Source organism: Camellia sinensis, chromosome 11, assembly GCF_055761805.1.
Source record: "Camellia sinensis isolate YWXY chromosome 11, ASM5576180v1, whole genome shotgun sequence".
In the NCBI taxonomy this organism is placed as follows: Eukaryota; Viridiplantae; Streptophyta; class Magnoliopsida; order Ericales; family Theaceae; genus Camellia; species Camellia sinensis.
The window spans coordinates 118,202,364-118,221,780 of NC_138971.1; the positions used below are offsets into that span (position 1 = coordinate 118,202,364).

A 19,417-nucleotide genomic window follows, 5' to 3' on the forward strand; every position below is an offset into this window, starting at 1 on the left:
GATGACAATGAAACATTATCCATTTCATTAATATTCATTCTTAATAGAGTTAATCAACTGGATGTTCGGAATTGGATTTTTTTAGTGCACTTGTTTGTTGGCTTTTTTCGTTTTTAGTGAACTTTGTAAAAAAAATTACAAAATTCTACCACACTAGAAGAACCAAAAAAGTAAAAGAAAAAAGAAAAAAGTACATTAAAGACAATAAAAAATAAAAAATAGTTGGCTTTTTGGCTTTTTTTGTCTTTAGTGATTTTTATTTTTATTTTTTTATAGATTTTTTCACTTTTTAGATTCTTCTACACTAGTTGAAAAAAAAAAAAAATCTCTATAAACAAAAACATTCAAAAAAAAAAAAAAATGTGCCTTTTTAATCAAAATGCCAAATGACCAAGTGAATACTTTAGTTAATTGTTCTCAAAATTATTATACAATTATCTCCCAAGTGTATCTCCTAAGCCTTATCAACCATTCTTCCCATTACTTCAACAGCTAAGATAAACAAAAAAGGAGGCAAAGGGTCACCTTGTCCAAGGCCCCTTGTTACTTTAAAACCCTCCCCTGCCTTACCGTTGACGATTACTATTAAATTGGAAGATGAGAAACAACCTTGAATCCATTTCCTCCATCTAACTCCAAACCCTTTCCTTTCCTTAACAAAATCCAAGAATCTCAAATCCACATTATCATAAACTTTCTCAAATCGACCTTAAAAATAACACCTTCCTTGCTTTGTGACGTATAATTCTCCACTACCTCATTTGGTACCAACAACACATCCAAATTTTGATGACCCTCAACAAAGGCACCTGGAGAAATAAATATAGTATTGCCCATATCACAACCCATTCCTACTCCACCATCACCCATTTTTGGCTGCCACCATTGTTGAGGCCAAATCAAACCCAAACCCTCGAATCAAATTGTTGGTGGGTTTGCAATTCTCACTCTCTCTAAAAACATACTGTTTAATTTGGGCATGGAGGGACACATCTTGTGCTAATACATGGTGAATCTTTGACTGCCCAAACCCACACATATATACATATATATGTATATATATCATTCCCAATTCATTTTCATCAGCAACAATAAATTAGTCAAATTAACCAAAGATAGAATAATTGGTCTTACCCTCTCATGCTTCATCATCCTCACTCCCTCCTTCCACCATTCTTCAGCCACGGTCATCACACCATGTGATGCAGCCCCTGAAGCTTTGAATAATCAGCTTAGGGTATGATGAGATATCACCCCTTATTTATACATGAAGATTAGGGTTTACAAACAAGACAATTACAAGATGATCCCTGAGGGCATCACAATGATTACAGACCCAAGTGCCTTTCGGCTAATAAAATACTAAGACTTTCGGTGATTATAATATGCCAACACTCCCCCTCAAGCTGGTGCGAAGATATCTCTCATGCCCAGCTTGCCTAATATGTCATGAAACGGTTTATTCCCAATTCCCTTGGTGAGAATGTCAGCAAGTTGTTCACCAGACTGAACAAAAGGAGTACAAATGGTACCACTCGTGAGTTTTTCCTTAATGAAGTGGCGATCAATCTCAACATGTTTTGTCCTGTCATGTTGAACTGGATTGTGAGCAATGTTGATGGCGGCCTTATTATCACAATATAACCGCATGGAGTCCGTCTGAGCAATACCTAGATCACTCAACAATAATTTGATCCATAAAAGTTCACACACACCTTGTGCCATAGCTCTAAACTCAGCTTCTGCACTTGACCTGGCAACCACATTTTGTTTCTTACTCCTCCAAGTAACTAGGTTGCCGCCGACAAATGTGCAATACCCTGACGTTGATCTCCTATCAGTTACTGACCCGGCCCAGTCAGCATCTGTATAGGCTTCTACACGAAGATGGTCATACTTTGAAAAATACAGACCCTTACCAGGAGCAGACTTCAGATACCTCAAGATTCTCATGACAGCCTCAAAGTGAATCTGATGAGGAGCATGCATAAACTGACTAACTACACTGACAGCAACAGCAATATCAGGACGGGAGTGAGATAGGTAAATGAGCTTACCCACTAATCGTTGATAGCTCCCCCTATCCACAACTTCTCCTCCTTCATCATCTCCCAATTTTTGATTGGGTTCCAGTGGGGTGGCACATGCCTTGCAGCCAAGCATCCCAGTTTCCTTCAACAGGTCAAGCACATATTTTCTCTGTGAGATAAATATCCCATCCTTAGAGCGAGCAACTTCAATTCCCAGAAAATACTTCAAGCTTCCCAAGTCTTTGATTTCAAATTCTTTGGCTAAGTATTTCTTCAACAGAGGTATTTCCTCACTATCATTGCCTGTAAGAACTATCTCATCTACATAAACAATAAGCGCTGTAGTCTTACCGCATGAGGAATGTTTCACAAACAATGTGTGATCTGCCTGACTTTGTTTGAAACCATATTTAAACATAGCCTGAGTGAATCTTTCAAACCAAGCCCTTGGAGATTGTTTGAGACCATATAATGACTTCCGAAGTTTGCATACTTTCCCTTCTGTTTGATGATCCTCAAAACCCGGAGGAATGTCCATATATACTTCTTCTTCGAGGTCACCATGGAGAAAAGCATTCTTGACATCAAACTGATAAAGCGGCCAATCTAGATTAGCTGCGAGAGAGAGAAGTACTCTGACTGAATTCATTTTAGCCACGGGTGCGAAGGTCTCCTGATAATCAATGCCATATGTCTGAGTAAACCCTTTTGCCACAAGTCTTGCCTTGTAACGCTCAATAGACCCATCTGCTTTGTGTTTCACAGTATATACCCATTTACAGCCCACAGGTCGTTTGCCCGTAGGTAACTCAGTCAATTCCCAAGTGCCATTCTTTCTAAGTGCTTTCATTTCCTCAATCAGGGCGAGTTTCCACTCAGAGATAGCAAGAGCATCCTGAAAATGGTTAGGAATGCTAACAGAGGAAATATTGGACACAAACGCTCTATATGAGGATGACAAATGAGAGTATGATACAAACTGTGAGATAGGATGTTGAGTACAAGATCTCACACCCTTCCTTTTGGCAATAGGAACATCAAGATCAATGGACTCACGAGATTCAAAGTTACCTAGACTCTCATCAGAAGCAGGAGATGGCAGTGGAGTAGCAGAAACAGTCCCTTGTATCCAGTTAACTTGTTTTCTGTCGATGTCCCGGACATAAACATGCCCATCCTTATTCTTGGTGACAGTGGGTTCTATAGTTCCAGTAGAAGAGGGGGGTGCAAGAATAACTGGTTCTACCATAGGAGGCACAGGACTCACTTCTACCATAGGAGACACAGGACTCACTTCACACCAAGGCTCCCCCGGAAATGAGGACGGTGACACCGGAGAGGACAAGAAATAGGACTGGGATTCAAAGAAAGTGACATCTATGGACACAAACCACCTACGGGAGGAAGGGTGGTAACATTTATACCCCTTTTGAGTAGGAGAATAACCAAGGAAAACACACTTGAGGGAGCGAGGGTCCAACTTACCACGAGAGGGAGAGTGATTATGGACAAAACAGACACAACCAAATATTTTGGGAGGAATAGAAAACAAGGACTGAGAACCGATGAGGACGTGAAGCGGAGCCTGTTTGTCCAAGACCTGGGTAGGGAGACGATTAATAAGATGGGCAGCGGTGAGAACAGCGTCGCCCCAATAGGGTTGAGGCACGTTCATAAAAAAACACATGCACCGAGCCATGTCAAGAAGATGCCGATTCTTGCGTTCGGCCACCCCATTTTGTTGAGGGGTATTGGTGCAAGAGGTCTGATGGATAATGCCATGAGTAGAGAAATAGTTTCCTAACCCAGAATCTATGTATTCCCCGCCATTATCAGAACGAAATATTTTGATAGTGGCCCCAAACTGAGTACAAATCATCTTATGAAAAGTGCGAAACACAGAGAAAACTTCACTCTTATCTTTCATGAGATACACCCAAGTAGCACGAGAAAAATCATCAATAAATGTAACAAACCAGCGATGACCTTTCACAGACAGAACACGAGAGGGACCCCAAACATCAGAATGTATTAATGAAAAAGGAACTAAGCTTTTATTCAAACTGGGAGCAAAAGAAGCTCTATGTTGTTTTCCAAGTTGACAAGACTCACAAAGAAAGTCAGACACATGATGATTTGCGAAACTAAAAGGAAATAAATGCTTAAGTAAATGAAATGAGGGATGCCCAAGACGCCGATGCCACAACCATACATCAACGGGGGTAGTAGAAGACGCGGTGGAAGAATAAGCAAGTTTGTCCGGTTGATCTAGGAAGTAGAGACCATTTTCTGCACTACCACTGCCAATCGTCCTCCCCGTGACAAGGTCCTGAAAAAGACAATGATCAGGAAAAAACGTCACACAACAATTCAAATCCTGGGTAAGACGACTTAAGGATAACAGATTAACAGAAAACTTGGGAACATGGAGAACAGAAGATAGATGCATGGTGGGAGTGACTTGGACTAAACCTTTTCCAGAAATGGAAGAAACAGTTCCATCGGCAATCCTAACTTTGTCCTGACCTGAAGAGGGCTTATAGGCAGAAAAAAGATCAGGGGAGCCAGACATATGATCTGAGGCACCAGAATCAATAATCCAAGGCAAAGATGTATGACACAGGAAAGCACAAGGAACAGATGCTAAGTTACCTGAGCGGGCAAAGGACGAGGAAGCGGTACTGAGAGCAGTAGAAGATCGGCGGTCCAACAATTGGCGCAAAGCATCCTCCAACTCAGTATCAGAAGCTTGGGTAACAGAAGTGGAATTAGAATCAAGGGTATCCACGGCACTAGACTGATGAGCCCGGGAATAGGAACCACGTCCTCGAGAGTGGCCTGACCGACCTCCTCGAGAACCTGACCGATCACCTCGACCCCCAGATGGAGTCCCATGAAGCTTCCAACATGTCTCACGAGTATGCCGCGGCTTCTTGCAATAATCACAGAATACAGACTCCTTAGCAGCAGACGGAGGAGGCAGGCTGAGGCCATCTCGAGGAGTAGACAGTAATGCGGAACGGTCAGTAGAGACAGGGGACATCATAGCTGACCGACGACTTTCCTCATTTTGTACATAGGCAAATGCCTCCTGTAGTGAAGGAAGGGTGTCCATACTCAGAACTCGACCCCTAACTGGATCATACTCCATATTTAGGCCGGCCAAAAATTTAAAGACCCGTTCCCGAGCAATGAACTTCTTGTACCCGACAGAATCAGTAGGGCAAACGGGCTTATAGTCTTCCAGGTGGTCAAGGCGTTTCCAGCCGTTGGTGAGGAAAGTGAAGTACTGAAGAACAGTCTGCTCCCCCTGAAGTGTGCTTTCAATAGAGCGACGCAACTCAAAGGCCTGTGAAAAATTTCCTTTGCGGGAATAGGTAACAGCCACAGCCTCCCAAATGTCCTGGGCAGTCTCCATAGATAAGTAGCCCTCACCAAGTTCTGGAACCATCGAATGGATAAGCCAACTCATAATCAAAGAGTTAGTAATCTCCCATTGGTCATAACCTGAGTCAATGGTACTAGGTGCCTGTATCCTGCCATCAACATACCCCATCTTTCCTCTGCTTTTCAAAAACAAAGTCAAACTTTGAGACCATGCTAGGTAGTTCTGACCATTAAATAGAGAGGTGGTGATTTTCAGACTAGGGTTGGGATTCTCAGTCATGGTAGTAGGTAGAATGAGACTCTCACTCTTTGGTGTTTGAGACGAAGAGGACACACTAGTGGAATCTGTCATGGATACAATACTACCAAACCCACAACAAACTAGTAGAAATCACAAACCCGGAAGGTGGTAGTGAGATAACAGGCACAATGACCACTATAAAGACATAACAAAAAATTAAGAAATGATGATTTTTTTTTTTTTTTTTTTTTAAATATATATATCTATATATATTTTTTATTTCATTTTATTTTATTTTATTTATATCTATATATATTTTTTATTTCATTTTATTTTATTTTATTTATTTATTTTTTTTTTATTTTTTTTTTTTAAATTGATTTATTTATACATGTCTTTATATATATATATATAACTATATATCCTGATATATATATATAAATAGAGCCGGATATATATATATAGTTATATATATATATATATATATTTATAGACCACAGTGATCAGAGGCTGAGGACGAACAGAGAAGACGAGCGACGAAATGGCTGGAGGAGGTCGCCGAGCTGCGGTGCTGTCGGTCGAGTGACGATCGACAGAGGAGGTCGACGAGGAAGACGGCTGAGGAAGACGAGCTGAGGACGAACAGAGAGAGAGAGTTGACGGCCGACGATGGTGACGATGAGCTGGCGACGGGGACGATGAGCTAGCGATGGTCGATGATGGGCGACGATGGCGACAGAGAGAGAGAGCTGAGGAGATGAGGAGATTGACTGAGGAAGACGGTTGAGGAGATCGACTGAGGAAGATCGACTGAGGAAGACGGCTAAGGCAGATCCACCCAGGTAAGCTTCGAACCCTAGAGTGTTGTTGGTGAATAGGTCTGCCAACGAGGGTGAGCCGAAACCCTATAGGTTCAGCTCTGATACCATGAAGCTTTGAATAATCAGCTTAGGGTATGATGAGATATCACCCCTTATTTATACATGAAGATTAGGGTTTACAAACAAGACAATTACAAGATGATCCCTGAGGGCATCACAATGATTACAGACCCAAGTGCCTTTCGGCTAATAAAATACTAAGACTTTCGGTGATTATAATATGCCAACAGCCCCAACCTACAAAGCCCTCCTTGCCGCTACCCTCAACACCCTCTGTGATGCAATCAACTATACCCCAACACTGATGAGTTCAAAAATTATTGAAGTGAATGCAAAGACCAACAAATTCTGTCGACATTACCCAAAATTCAACTAATCCTGTTGGCATTACTATCATTGCCGAACCCTCACCAGAAAATCCCAATTGTACAACATTTACACATACTCACATCACATACATATATACACACACATATACATCGTGTATGTGATTCTTGATCAAATCCACAAATCAAACCCATGGCCCGTATATATTTGTCTTAGATTCTTAATGTATATGTATATGGTTTTATATACACACCTATAAATTGGGAGGAGAAAGTGGTTGGTGGTGCAGTGAGGAGGGAGAAGTGTTTGGTGGTGTCGTGGTGGTGCAATGATGGTGGAGTGAGGAGGAATGAGAGAGTTGATCACTATTGTAGTTGGACCCATTTGCAGAAAGAGGTGAGAGATGAAAGGAAAATGAAAAAACTGAGTCTAGCAATCTCAAGGATAAAATTGATATTTTGTAAAATATTAATTCTGACATTACCACAAACTGTCAAGTCAACTAATGGTAAACTAATGGAGGGGGTAATGTGTAATGCAACTATTAGCCTTAGGGAGGGGAATCTAATTTCTAGAACATTATGGAAAATTATGTATTAAATGCAAACCTCAAGGGGTGCTAATGTAATTTAAGCTTTTTTTATTGTGCACCATAGACTTATCCCTCTCACAATAAAAAAATGTACGTCTAATTTTCATCTCATCAAAGGGCCTTTCCAACCTACTAGCTTTACTACCATCAACTGGACACCAATTCAAACCTCCTATTCTCAGTCTAATTACTCCTAAAGAATACAATCTAAAATAAAAATAAATAAATCTTATTAATAACTAAATCCCCTCAATCAACATTCCACAACCCTATCTGGGCCAATCTTAAGCCTCTTAATAAATTTCTTTTGCCTTCTTCCATTTGCGACCTTATGAAACAACTTAGAATTGTTATCACCATCTTTCAGCCAATTCATTTTTGCAACATGTCAATGCATGTGTGGTTTATTCTTCATTATTTGACTTTCATATAAGGGTAAATGTACTGTAATTATTGACCTTGTCTTTCACAATGCGGTTAAAATGTTTGTTAAACAAAAGAAATTTTAGTGTATTTCATTTCATAAACATGAGGAGGTTCTGGTCATTGTCAAAAACCTCAAGGGAGGTCAATGTAATTTACACTAACAATTTTTAGGTAACAAATTTATCTTTTGTTTATATGAAAATAAAACTTGCCGACAAATATAGTTTTCAGCTAAAAGGAATGACAATGCATATTACCAAGGTCGCCGAGCTTTGCCAAAAGAAAAAAATTTGATTAATTGCACTCAGCACCCCTGCATCTCCCCCAAAATTCCACTTTAGCCCCCTCCACTTTTAATTGTGACGGTCAACCCCTTATACTTTAAATAAATTTCCAATGTCCCCCTTTCATCCATTTGTTATTAATGAGGCTAATGGAAACTGGAATGAAAGTCACACGTGACATTTCTTGTCTCACTAGCACGCCTTCACTTTCACCAAAATCCCACTTTGGTTCCTCAACCTTTAATTATATCCTCTGACAAATGTCATGTGCGGCACACATGGCAATTTTCACCAACCTAATTAATGCCAAATGGATAAAAGGGTAGCATCACAAACTTGACTTAAAAGTGTAAAGGTTAGTGACAGTTAACATATCACAACTGAAAGTGGTGAGGCCAAAGTTGGATTTTGCTAGAATTGCAGGGCGTGCTAAGTGCAATTAACCCACAAACTAAAGGGCACCAAATCTAATCTTGTACAATTGTATTAAATATTTCACAAATCCCACCACTCTAGAAATTAGTATTACTACTATAAATGGAACTTTCAAAGACTTCAATAATTATTTATTACTACAATTATTTATTATCGCCTTAGTAAACAAAAAGGATTCAAAGAAATTATTAAGTCAAGGTATCAACTATTAGGGGGTCAACTATAAAATGGTCTTGAACTTTGACTAATTGGCTACCTTATCTTTTAGTTTAGCAAGATCTAAGCATATATTTTTGGAATCAAACTACAAGCAAGTAAGAATTATGGTGCCTGCCTTGTATCTAATGCTTTGGTTTATTGTCAATCTAAATCCAGCTTTAAAAGCTCACAATTCACGTTCATACATTTCTCAACCTTGTTAATTTTGCCATGAATTATCAGTTTATTCACATTTGAAGTGGCCAAACGGAAACAACAGCAGAATCTAAAATTACAAAAGCAGACGAATCTAATAAAAAATAAATAAAAATGTTAAGCTTAAGTGCATACAGCTAGGCAATCTGCCACTTGTTCAGTGAGTATTTGTCTAGTAGACAGCATCACTTCTGCCAAGGAGGCTGGTGTGGGGAGCCCTGCCCGTCCACCAGCTGAATGTGCAGCAGCATCAGATTGTTGTCTGTCGCTCCCATGAGTGCTAGCAGCTTGAGAAGTATTGCTATGGTCTCGAACTGACAACTCCAAAACTCCAAAGATTTCAGTGTAAGATATTTAAAAAGCAAAGACCAAACTAATCAAAAGATCAACCAGAAAATAATCCTAACCATTTGCAATAAATTCATGCCTCAAACGAGTCAAATACTGGGACAGCGTTGTCAAAGAATCAGGAATCACCTGCAAAAACCAACATGAGCATTGATACTTCTCTAGTCTGAGAGAGAGAGAGGGTACAAAATTTCTTCAACTTGAAGATACTTGCCTAAGATTGTTTCAAATATGAAGATGAAGTCCTATGAGGCAACTAATAGCAAAGAGATTAAATGAATGAAAAGAGCCAAGAGCAAATTGTTACTAACAGGTGGATGCAGAGGTTCCAAGGGAACAGATGTTGAAAATTGGAAACCACCATTGTGGGGATTAGATTGACCCATTGAGGCATTTTGGTCGGTTTGCTGTCCACTAGAGTTTCTTAAGCCACTAACACCAAGTGTTCTTAAAAGCCTCTCTGGAGCAGCTTCCTGTAAAACAAAATAATAAATAAGTGAATTAAATATGGTAAGATATTTCAGCTGTTTTTTAGATCAGTTCTTCTCAAGTAACCATATAAAGCTCTCTGATATATTAAGCAATGATTGTATCATTTCATTAGTCAGAGTTGAGGGCCTGCAGCCCAAAAACTGAATCAGCGATGGAGCTCCCATCAAATTAAGTTTTATCTATACCATTGTAAGGGGAACTTATGTGTAGGTCCTAATAAGTGGACTTATTGTCTAATAGGTCCTATGATAATTAATGGCATTTTTCATCAAACACTATTAAAAAACGTCAATAATTATTAATTTTCAGCGGCAGTTTGAAATTTGTCACAAAAAAATCACTAATTATAAGTTTTAGTAACAATTTAAAAATATCGTCACAAAAAAAGTCACTAATTTTTAACTTTCAACGACAATTTGAAAAATTTGTCGCATAAAAACGTCACTAATTGTAAGTCTTAACAACAATTAATAATAATCATGATAATAAAAAATATAAAAAATAAAAAAAGTCACCAATTGTTAATTTTTAGTGACATACAAAAAAATGTCGCAAAAAAATTATTTTTAGCGACGATTTTACTAAGACTAACTTTCAATAGGACTTAATGGGAATTAATTAAGTCCGACTATTAGGCCCTATTGGTAGGTTTCCCCTCTTATAATTCGATCCTTAACCACACAGAATGTAGTCACCCAACCAAAAAAAAAATAGTCACATCACAAATAAACCTAGTTGGAGATTTATTATGACAAGAAATTGCACAAAATGGACTTCACCATATGCAGTTTTTATTTATTTATTTTTTAAAAGTAAAATTATTAGCAACTTACCCTGAGATCAGCCCCTTCATTGCCACTTCCAGCATTGGTGATTCCAAAAGAACTGAGAACGGCTGAGACAATCTATTATATAATTGTGTATATGAGAGAGAGAGAACAGAAACATTACAAGGGCAGTTAGCACCATTTAGAAACAAACTATAAGGTTGCATAATAGGTGATATCCTTACCCGACTGAAATCTGGAAGAACTCCATCACCTTGTTCAGATATATTGAAGGTTCCAACTACCACGCTGGGCCCTGCTTGAGTGCCTTGACGGTTAGTGCCTGATGCGGGATCAGTTGCTACAAAACAATAATACTTATCAGTAAAAAAAAAAAAAAACCTTTAGACTTGAACTAAAATATATATATATATATATAGAGAGAGAGAGAGAACACTGAAACATTGGTAATATAAAACCAACATATTCGACCGCAAATAAAAAGAAAGTGCTTAACTATGCCCAAAAGCTCACCTACTATGAAAATCTAAAGGAATATAACAGTAAACATTTGACAAATTTTGCTTATGAGAGTTACATCTCCTCTGTTTAGTTTATTTTTGAATTCTCGATCATCATCAAATAAATCAACTGATGACCTACTCCTAGTTTGCAATCAATAAGTTGCACTATACAACATAAGATATCTACCTGGCAGTATGTTTGACATCATTACTCCGCATACAATGTATTTAGGGCTGCAAATGAACCAAACTGTTCATGAACAACTCGAGCTCGGCTCGTTTAAGACTTGTTTAAGCTTGGGTAGTTTAGTTGATGAACATGCTCGAACTCCAATCCCAAGCTTGTTTACCAAATGAGCCGAGTCCAATAAGACTAAAGCTCGGCTCGTGAGCTGAATATTTTTTGTCTTATATATCAATATTTTATTCCACATGCACATATTATATTATATAAAATATATCTATTATGCATGTATTGCAAATATTTTATTCTATTGGTAACATAAAGTTTTATAAAGGGAGGCATGCCTCAACCATCTTTTCTTTACCGATGTGGGATGGAAACCCATTGTGGGTTAGTCACCAATACCAGCATACAATCTTATAAAGGGTGTGAAACATCATTCGCTACTTCCCTACAGATGTGGAACTAAAGAAGCCAATGCAATTCAAAAATTATGAAACTTCTGCTTGGCATGTGTTGTCCATTAGTTCCCAAGATGACTTCAGAACTTTTTTGTTGGTAAATGAGGCTTAACTTACCCCAAACAATGATCATATATAATGTGTCAATTTTTTCTCTCTATTTGCTAAGCCTCAAATAAGGGTAAATTACAAATACGCCTCCTGAGATTTGCTTAAAATACGAATTGTCCCCTGTGGTTTGAAAAATTACAAATATCTCCCTGCCAAAATTTTTTACTTAATAGAATTAATTGAAAAAATGAAATTTCTAACTATTCACCTATACAATAATAAAATTATCTGAATTATTAATTGAAATAAAATTTTAACATTATTAAAAACTGTTAATTAACTTAATGATTTATTAATAAAATGACCTATTTGTTATGAAATTGGAAATCTTAGGGGGGCATAATGTAATTTCTAGAACCACAGGGGGTGATTTGTAAATTAAGTAAACCTCAAGGGATGTGTTTGTAATTTACCCCTCAAATAACATATGCTAATCAACAAAACCCACATTCTAAATCACATAAATAAATCCAAAAAATATAAACATTAACTAATTTCTTACTATTAAAAAAAAAGAATAACAAAAAATAGCTATAACCCAATGCAGGCTGTAAAAAAGAAAAAAAGGAAAGCTGTAAAAAAAACAAGAAACAAAGAAGGATGTAAAAAAGTACTCAAATTGGTTTATGGGTTTGTGATAATAAGTTCTAGAGAGAGAAGTAGAAAGAGGGTCGGCAGAAGAAAGTGAACAAATTGATACGTAGGCCTCGTTTGGCAACTATCCTTTTTAGCCAAAAAGCCAAAAAAATACTAAAAAAATCAAAAAGCCAACAACCCATACCAAAAAGTCAAAGATTCCTTTTTCTCTCTACTTTTTGCACATATTTTCGTAAAAAGCCAAAAAGTCATCCCAAACATATTAGTTTTTTTTACATCACATTTTAGCCAAAAAGCTAAGAGGTTATTAAAAAAGCCTGTTCCCAAACAAGGCCGTAGTAGCTTGTCTTTCCTTCATGATTTACGCATGGAGCTCTTGCTTTGCCTTCACTAGTCCCACATCGGTCCCCAATAAATGGAATGGACACTGAGACACCTAAAAAGGTGTAGGGGCAGACTGAAGCTCACTGCAGCTACAAAACTGAGCCACAGACGCTCTCGTATTAAGTGTAATTTCAAAAAATTCGGAGTACTCGAGCCAACTCAAGCTCGTTTTGAGTTCATTAAAAATTTAATGAGCCAAGCTCTAGCTCAGTTGGTTTAGCTGGACTTGAGCTCGAGCCAATCTTGAATAGTTTTAAAATTGACCAAGCCGAGCCTGAATATTGTAAAACTCGGCTTGGCTTGTTTGCAGCCCTAAATGTATTCCAGCTTCTGATAATAATCCTTGAGATAAATTTCAGTCTATAGCAATTTTCTGAGTTCTTCAGTGATTTATTTTCAAAATTTTTCTAGAACAATTTAACTAATCCAAAAACTAATTATAAAAACTAAATTCTGAAGTAAAGAAGAAAAAAACAAGAAGACCAAAATTCAGTACAGAGTCAGAGACAAGTAGAATGATTTATTTGCTATGATCTTACAAAACATTTCAGCTCTATTCCTGTTTTTCTATTTCGATATTTCTCTTGGCCAAGCATTAGAGTTATCTTTTGACCGTTTTGATCCCCTTCCCCTGCTTAGAACCCTTGACCATAGTGAAATGGGGTGTCTAAGGGCCACACTCATGTTAGTGTTAGGACTAACATAGGTTGCCATTTTGCTGACCTTGTAATGTGCAACCTTACCCAAGATCCTACCATGAAGAGAGCACACTGGACGAGCTTTGAGCCCTTGGAAGCTTGAAGTGCTATGGAAAAGCTTCATCGACATGGAAGAACACTATGGGAGAGCATCATCTGCACGGAGGATGCTTGGACAAGGCTAGGACCAAAAATACCTAGAAAAGTGGACATTGCAGTCCATTTGGTCAGCTTGGTTGACCACCAAGACAGTGCAGGTCAAACTGGCAACCATTCATATATGATGGTCGACCTAGATTAGGTCAAGTCAGGTTCATCATACCCACAATTTCTTCCAGTAAAACAACATAGTTTGGCCTACCACATATAGATCCTGAGACTGAAATTCTCTGTAGAACTGGTTATTACATGCTCTTCTATTTCCCCCAAAGTACATGTCCAACTATGTCCAACAGATATGACAAGGATAAGGGTGTGAGCTATGTGTTCGACAATGCCTTCACCCCTTCCATCCCCAAAAGCCACCACATTCATGACCCGCTTCACACCCCCAACAACCACCATCATCTCCCCTACCCCTACCCCTACCTACTACCCACTGACACCTTCCCCCTTCCATCACCAAACATCACCGAGACCCAATTTGGAACCCTCTTCCACATGCACATATAGAGAAGCTGCAGATGGGCAAAAACCCACCACCACACCCCAGTTTGGAACGAGTTTGATATTTCTGTGATTTTGTGTTAGATAATGTTTGACGACAATGTTCCACAATGGTGTCTGAGATAGTGGTTCAGCATGGCTATGACAACGACGATTGTGCTCAACAATGGTGACACCAGCCGCCACTGCTTTCATTTTCTCAAGCTACCATCTCCTTCCTCCACTCACGCCGCCACCCCCTTCCTCTCTCACAGCGACCCTGCCACCAACCCTTCATTGTAGGAACCCAAATCTGGGTTTTTTACAGTAAGGGTTTGTATTAGGTGTTGATTTAGGAATTTGGAATTTGGCGTTTGCATATGTATATATAGGGATGGTGGTTCTCGTGAGATAAGAGTGAGAAAGGGATGTGATGTGTTGGATTTGGTGGGTTTCTGGTGGTCCTTGGTGCTCGTGGTGTGGGTTGAGAAGCTATAATCATATTTAGTTCAAGAATTAGAGGGCAGAAGAACCATAGATTACTTCATTTCCTTTTCGTTGTCATCAGCCAACTTATTATGTTTTGAATAGTTGTACAAGTATGAATCATGCGCTAGTGTCTGCATCAAAGATCTGCACAAAAAGACATACTAGAGAGGTGGAGTTGGTGGGGTAAGGTTTTTTTCGTTATTTCACATCTATTAATTGAATTAACTTTTTCAAGGGAGGCCAGTGTCATTTCTTCATACTAATAGGGTCAGTTATAATTTAGGCAATTGTCAAGGGAAGTCGGGGTAATTTAACCAAAAGATAAAAGAAGAGCAAGATAATAAATCCATAAGGGATTGTAATGCAATGTGGAAATCATAGTTTCAACATGTGAGTAACCCAATACAGAAGTTTTTGGCAATGAAATTATACCATGCCTAAAATAAACCAAAAAATTAGTAAAAAGGTGCCAAAATGAGCAGAACAGAGCATGACATATAAAATCTATGGCAAAGAAATCATATTATATTATAGATTGCACAATGTCAAAACTCTATAATGAAGCTAATTAGCAGAGATAGCACAGTAGACCTGGATCAAAAGAGCTCTCCAATAATGATGGTATTGGTTGTCTCACAACCAGGTGCAAAGTGTGACCGTCTTCCACATCTACAATCATCTTATGTAAAGGAGCACCAATATCCAAAGAAACTAAGCATATTCAAATAGTAGAATTAAAATGTGAAATCTTGGTCATATGTAAAACAAACAAGTCAAACACTTTATCCAACAGCACCAATGCCCCACAATTTATCATCTATTTTTCTATGAAACAATATACACACAAAATCTCAATCCAACTATTAGCACCCTACCATATCAATGTAGTATCCTCGTTAAATGACCTAGATCACCTATTCTTTTTATTTGATATCAGTCATCAAACAATTCAATTTTTTTTCCAACCTTTGAGGTGACATTATATTCATTACTGTAAAGTAAGAATATCACATGCATGCTCTTCTTTTTTTCCTTTTCAGTGGCAAAGCAAAGCAAATTACATAGCTCATTTTGACACTGGAGTCAATGAAATTACAGGCATGCATGTATAATATCCATCGGAGGTACAGATGTCCTATGTTCAACTGGGATGACAATGCTCAAGTAAATCAAATTCTAAATAACCAACAAACCCTCATTGTACAGAAAACATTCAATGGGTAATATGAGCACATGGGGTGAGCCTGTACATGTAAATTGGAAGATAAAAGTAATAAACAATGGCATATAGATGTAGCCAATAATTCCAAGAAGAGCATATATGATAGTCACACAAGCATTACCAAAAAAAAAATAATAATAATAATAATGATTTGATTCGAGTTAAGCCTCGCTAAGTGCAATAAAAGAATACGGTAAGCTGATAGAAGCTGATCATCCTTCAAAACTTTTCCACGGCATATCAGCCGCTGTTGTTCAGACAATACACCAGTAACAGTAGCAATCTGTTCCTTAAGAGCAGGTACAGGCACCTGCACAAAATTTAGAAATAGAGAGAAACCATAAATAAAAACTTTAAACCGACAACTTCTACCATTACTCGTATTCAACATGTATGCCTAAGCATAATTTTGTCCTCACACATGGGCGTACATATATGTCCAGGTCCAGAAGAGGATAGCGGCTTTGCAAGCCAGAATTCTAACTTCCTGTTTACTTCTAAAACTGACTTGATTATAAATGGCTTCTTCCAGAAGGGGAGGGTGAATACTTTCAGTGTACCTTAAGCTCTTCAATGGTGCAGGTGCAATCTAACTTTTTAGATAAAATGATGCAGGATTGTATAGAAAAATATTTTAAAAACATATCAACAATTGGATTTGAAGAACTTTAAAGTTCTATAAACATTTGAATCAAATACAAAGTCAATATAATTATAGTTTGTAAATGAAATAGGACCACAATCTTTAATTACCAAAAATATGCTCAGTAAAATAATCATTGGAATAGCAACTGGTACTCACACATTTATCCACTCGCAAAGTATATGTCTGAGAATCCAATGTCTTTATCTTTATCTCAACGGTGGCTTCAGAACAATTAGCTTCTTCACTCCCAGAAATAATAACTTCATCACTGCCTTTACTTCCCATTTCCTTCAAAAGTCCACTAAATTTCTGAAATAACTGCAACAATAATGATTAGCATTTGATACATTTCAACAGGAAAATGAGGCACCGGGTATCCTGCTACTGGCTACAATAAAAATAACCATAACTAATCATGATGATGATGGATCATATAGTAATAATAAAAGAACTTGAAGTTTATAAGCAGAACATAATGCATGTAAGGCTAAGCTAAGTGGCTAAGCTAAGTAGCTAACCATGGAATTAATCTTGACATTATATATATATATTTGATAAGTATGATGGAAGAATATCATCAATCAAAAAGGTACCAAGGATGCCACCTGTATACAAAAATAAAAAGGAAAGGATCCCCCAAAACAGCCCTGTTTGTTTTGGGTGATACAGGAGGGGATCAGACTAGTAGTGAGGTGGAGTCTATGAGAATCATGTTTGTTTGGAGAAATGACCATGGGGCAAACAGTCCCATGGGATTAGAAATACCCTCTAGTGAGGGGACTAGTAAACCCATAGGGCTCCGTTTGTTTTCAGAGATAGAATGGAGGAGATTAATAGTGAGGGGATTGATAGTAAGGGGATTAAGTAAAATTGTGTTTGTTTTGATAATAGTTGTTAGTGTAGGAATTGTTAAATTATTTTTATATAAAATAATAAAACAAATAAAAAAATATAAAAAATTAAACATTAATATTTAAAAAAAATTCTCAATATATAAAAAATAAAAAAAAATTTAATCCCTTCACTATTTTTCTAATACCATCTCCACCTCCACCATCTCAATCCCCCTTCCAACCTCCATCTATATCACCTCCTCCATCCTAATCCCCTCCCCAACTCCACAAACAAACACAACACTAAATAATCTCACCTCCATCCTAATCCCCTTCCATCTATTTAACCCCAAAACAAACGGGGCCCTAGAGGAGAAAGTATTCAAATCTAATCCCATGGGATTTAGAGATGAAATGACTATTTTGTCTTTTATTTTAATATTAAAATATAATAGTATAATAATATATTTATACCAAAACTAATATATATCAACAAAAATAATATATTGCCAAAAAATATATATATATATTTTATAACATGTAATTTTTAATATTAAAATATATCACAAACACCAAGCGTATTTATGAAATTTCACATAGTTAAACCCATCATAGAATGACAAAACAAACATGAATTCTTCCTAGTTCGTGGTCATCAAACGAACACAATTTTTTTTAATCTATTCACTAACAATCCCCACATTAACAATCCCACCCAACCTAACTCTAAAAACAAACGGGCAAAACAACTACACAAAATAGACAAAAACAACCTGCAGAGCTTAAACAGAGGTACCTCCATCCCTTCAAAGGTCCTATTGTTCCGCTCTCACCAAATGATCCACACAATATCACGTAGTGAGGTCATAAATAAATCAGAAAAAGATTGAGATCTGTAAAAAAGATCCCCCTAATTTATCCACAATGACATGACATATTACATATTAAATTTTGATTTGTCACAGACTCAACTCAACCACGTAAGACCCAACTCCCTCAACATGTCATTGTGGGTTCCAAATTGCAAGTTCCTAACATTTCTCAAATAATTCATCTTAGCTCTGCCTTTCGCTCTCAGTACAAGACTCAGTATCAACCCACTAACAAAATACAATGGAAGAAAATAAAAAGTCACTGATCAGTAAGACTAACCACTCAGCATACGAATACCTACAACAAACTCAATTCCATTGATCATCGAACTCAGCAGAACCCATTAATCCAAATGAGAATGCATCCACAAATCAAAAACCACAGACTCGAAATTTCCAACTCTACTAAATGAAGAGACTTTCACACACAGGTCTTGAACTCAATAATTTACTGATTCAAAATACCAATATTAAAATTAAAATCTAAAAATTGGTCCGATGCGATTGAATTAAATGTTTACTCGAATTCAATGGAAAAAACGAAAAAAGTTCCACCAATTCAAGGGCGCGTTGATCAAGAAACAAGCACGGCTAACCCTAGAATTGAATGCGAAACAATCAAGAAAACAAGATAACTGAGCAACAGAACACCGATTCGAAGAGAATGGGACTGGGAACTACCTTGTGAACTTGATCGCGAAGGTCTCCAACGAAAATCTATTGAGCAGAGAGGGGTGATTTATTACTCTCTCTCTCTCTCTCTCTCTCTCTCTCTCTCAACCAACGGGCTATCTCTCTCTATCTGAACCAACGGACTAGCCCGTTGGCCCTGGCACCTCAGACATGTCAAGGTTTAACTCTCCCCACGCGAGCATGTCCTTCGTAGTCAGCCCCACCACCACAATTTCTACTCACTTTCCTTTTTTAATAAAATAAATGATAAATTATAAATACATCCCCTTGCACCATCTCTAATATTGATTCAAAAATTTCATCAAATTAGATAAAAAATTTAATTTAATACCTTTCATTTCAATGCTCAAATTAGAATTTTCATTAGATTTTTTTATATCCCAGTTGTCTAGGAATGCGTTCGAGCGAATGTCTTGAAAGTCATTCAAACATGA

General features: G+C 37.5%; 1 protein-coding gene across 4 annotated transcripts in view; it reads right to left on the reverse strand.

Moving 5' to 3' along the window:
- LOC114313770 (ubiquitin-like domain-containing protein CIP73) overlaps window positions 1-19,206 on the reverse strand; it is a 31,999-nt gene extending 12,793 nt beyond the window's left edge. The window contains exons 1-9 of one of the 4 annotated variants that reach the window (XM_082894573.1): window positions 18,972-19,206; window positions 16,742-16,903; window positions 16,132-16,249; window positions 15,309-15,386; window positions 10,870-10,985; window positions 10,691-10,762; window positions 9,677-9,838; window positions 9,425-9,494; window positions 9,153-9,331 (exon numbers count right to left, since the gene is read on the reverse strand). In XM_082894573.1, the coding sequence (XP_082750699.1) occupies window positions 9,153-9,331; window positions 9,425-9,494; window positions 9,677-9,838; window positions 10,691-10,762; window positions 10,870-10,985; window positions 15,309-15,386; window positions 16,132-16,249; window positions 16,742-16,870 (924 nt within the window). In that variant the 5' untranslated portion in view covers window positions 16,871-16,903; window positions 18,972-19,206. Of the gene's footprint in view, window positions 1-9,152; window positions 9,347-9,424; window positions 9,495-9,676; window positions 9,839-10,690; window positions 10,763-10,869; window positions 10,986-15,308; window positions 15,387-16,131; window positions 16,250-16,741; window positions 16,904-18,971 lie in introns of all 4 variants that reach the window. The other 3 variants (XM_082894574.1, XM_082894571.1, XM_082894572.1) reach the window with 3 other exon arrangements.
- Window positions 19,207-19,417: the final 211 nt, after the last annotated feature.